Below are 2,906 nucleotides of genomic sequence, written 5' to 3'. Positions count from 1 at the left end.
CAGCTACCACTCCCAATCCCAATGAGGTTGGAGCTAACCACTCCATAAGGTTTGGGGTAAGGTTGCGAGCCACCTCATACGTGTTTGGATGGCCTATGAACCAACCCTTAAGGGGTGGAGTGGGTCGTGGCCACCCTAATCCCCCATAGGGTGGCATGCAAGCAACCCTGACCACCCCATGGGGGTTTGAGGTTGGAGATATGCTAGAATCTAATAAAAACTTCATATTTTGTCCATAAAAGTCTATGTGATAAGATGTCATATCTTCTTTTTGTTGTCCTTTTTCCCCCACAAAAAAAAGATAATATGGTATCTTGCTACATGAACTTTTATGGACAAAATATGAAGTTTTTATTAGATTCTAGCATTTCTCTTGGTGGTTGCCGCTTGCCCTACCCCATAGGGTTTAAGGGTGACAGCTCCACTGATGGCCACTTTTTCATTTTTTTTTTTAAGATTTATTTTTTAAATAAATTATTATTTAAATGTGATATGGAAAAAATGTTGACATAACACTAATAGACGACACAATTTCGAACGGACAACCAACAAAATGATTTATTTCACATTTTTTAAGAATTTATGTAGTTAAACCTGAAGAAGAAGAAGAAAAAAACAAAAAACAAAAATACATTTGAGGTGTGATTTGTTTTGACGTAGATAGGAGTTGTTAGGAAATAATTGTTTAAGAATCATAAAAAATAAGTGTGGGAATATTTATACTGAGACCTTGATTTATTTCCAAAATTAGAAATTATTAATTGGACAAAAAAAAAAAAAAAAGCTTTTGTGAGATTATATTTGAAATTGGTGCAGGGATGCAACACCTAAGAAAAAATAAATCTCACAAGGGATTATAGAAGTGTGACTAGAATATTATCATTTTTATTACTAATTAAATATAATAAGAGTGATTAAAAAATTGGAAGTAAATTCAAGCGATGCCTTGAAGATCATGTTCGAACGGCTATTGACTAGCTTGCGAACGACAATTTATACTCTTTACTTTTCGCATATAGTTTTTGTTTTTTGGATAAAATTGTAACTTGTATTAATCAATCAAAAATTAGAGCAGATTGCTCACTCAAAATTACATCACGAATACATTCAGGAATTTCTTCATTCCAAATATAATCAATGACTTGTTGGATTGCCACCCTCGCCTGTATATGAGCTGCTTTATTGATAGCTCGATTCACATGACAACACTTCCAACTGGTAAAAGATTGCAGGATCATCCCCATATCTACCACAAGGTGCCCAAAGCGACTCCTATTTTGCTCAGACGAATTGACCGCATTCACAATTTGAAGACTAACTAAAGTCCCGACGTAACCACTAAACCTAGACTTACAACCAACTTTGTCTGACACTCAATTAACCTAACACATACAATCCCAACTTGGATTTTTTTACCATCTTAATTTCTTGTGAGCAGTCCCTTCCCATATCGAGAAAATGCTATTATTGGCAAATCATAGCTTGCTTCCACATTCTCATGTGGATAGGCAATGAGATGTTCACATGAATTTCCCTGTGTTGCCTTGGTATGGGGAAAAAAAGAATAAATTCTAGCAAGCTTTCATCCACCAAACAGAGATCAAAAGGCAAAATTATAGTGCTAAGCAATATGATGAGCTCGACTTTATTACACTAGCATGCTTATTGATACACATGAATCACCAACAATGTGCTTACTGTTTCAAATATAAAGGAATATACGCCTCAAATGATTTCCTCTAAGTCAAATGTTTCTGCTAAACATATATTGTTACCCACAACTTGAGCAATTGCTCACTGTTTTGTATACATCCCTTGCATTAATGATGAAAAATCATAATCTTTTCCTGATTGAGTTGGTGTGATTGAAGGTACTGGCGATACTGAGGGAGCCCCATTTGCTCTCATGCTTGTCACACCACTGATTGGAGCTACTGGCCCTACTGTATACATGCTGCAAAATAAATCATGAAGCTAATAAGATATGCACGGTATTCTTAAACTGGCATAACAATCATAGTTGATATTCTCGAGTGAAGTATAACAAGACAAAGCTATGACAAACCCAAGATATTAGATTCCACATTAATTTTCTAACATAAGAACAACCAGATTTTTATGTGTGCACACAAACTTCAGAAACCGAATCATTCTACATTAGGCAATCAGGTTTCATAAGGCAGATTGAGAGGTGCTCCTTCCCCCAAACTCACAAGACTTAGGATGGATCTGATGTGCTCTAGCCAACAGAACACTTTGCAGGAATTTCCAAAACTCCATTTCAGAAATCAGTTGTCAGAAACTAATAAGTTAATAGACATGTAGATATGCTCATATTATATGGAAGCATATACAGCTCATGACCTCGGGCTAATCAAACCAACAAAGTCAATTTCAGTTATGCATGATTATATGACTCCTAAATAACTACACCCTGTAAGGCCACAGAATTTATCTTAAACCCGTATACGTGTGTGTGGCCATGTTTTTGTATGTGTATGAAACTTAGCAATTTTTCAAATGAACATGTTGAACATATTAGTCATACCTCGTTGTTGGAAAGGGAACTGAATTTCCTGTCTGATGTATGTGTTGGTAGTTTCCCATCTGGTACAGGAAAAGTACAAGGTAAAAGATTGGACTTTTAATCTGAAAAGAATTGGGTGTAAGCTTTATATGAACTAAACCTGCATATATTTTTGTGGATCAGCTACAGGCATCATCATTCCAGGGACTTGATGGCCTATACTTCCCCAATTTTGATTGGGCATGAGAATACCATTGGACCAAGGTTGATACACAACGGCAGGAAATCTTTGGGATCCAACACTAGACTTTGCTGAAGCAGCCATGAGAAATGGCTGTTGTTGGCCTAGCATTGTCAGTTGTTGTTGATGGATAGAGAA

At 36.2% G+C, this 2,906-nt stretch overlaps 2 protein-coding genes across 2 annotated transcripts in view; both read right to left on the bottom strand.

Annotated features, from left to right (window-relative positions):
- The window catches only part of LOC132168889 (uncharacterized), a 27,448-nt gene that overhangs the window by 23,187 nt on the left and 1,355 nt on the right, over positions 1-2,906 (bottom strand). The gene's annotated exons all lie outside the window — the stretch shown is intronic.
- Positions 1,632-2,899, bottom strand: LOC132168891 (ADP-ribosylation factor GTPase-activating protein AGD5-like). Its single transcript, XM_059579973.1, has 3 exons — positions 2,688-2,899; positions 2,549-2,607; positions 1,632-1,954 (listed from the first exon to the last, which is right to left on the bottom strand). Exons 1-3 carry the CDS (start codon positions 2,877-2,879, stop codon positions 1,795-1,797), a joined length of 411 nt encoding a protein of 136 aa, XP_059435956.1. The 5' UTR covers positions 2,880-2,899; the 3' UTR covers positions 1,632-1,794.

The sequence above is a fragment of the Corylus avellana genome, chromosome ca2 (assembly GCF_901000735.1).
Source record: "Corylus avellana chromosome ca2, CavTom2PMs-1.0".
Classification (NCBI taxonomy): Eukaryota; Viridiplantae; Streptophyta; class Magnoliopsida; order Fagales; family Betulaceae; genus Corylus; species Corylus avellana.
Note: the sequence above shows the minus strand (reverse complement) of the source record. Positions and strands in the feature narration are given on the sequence as shown.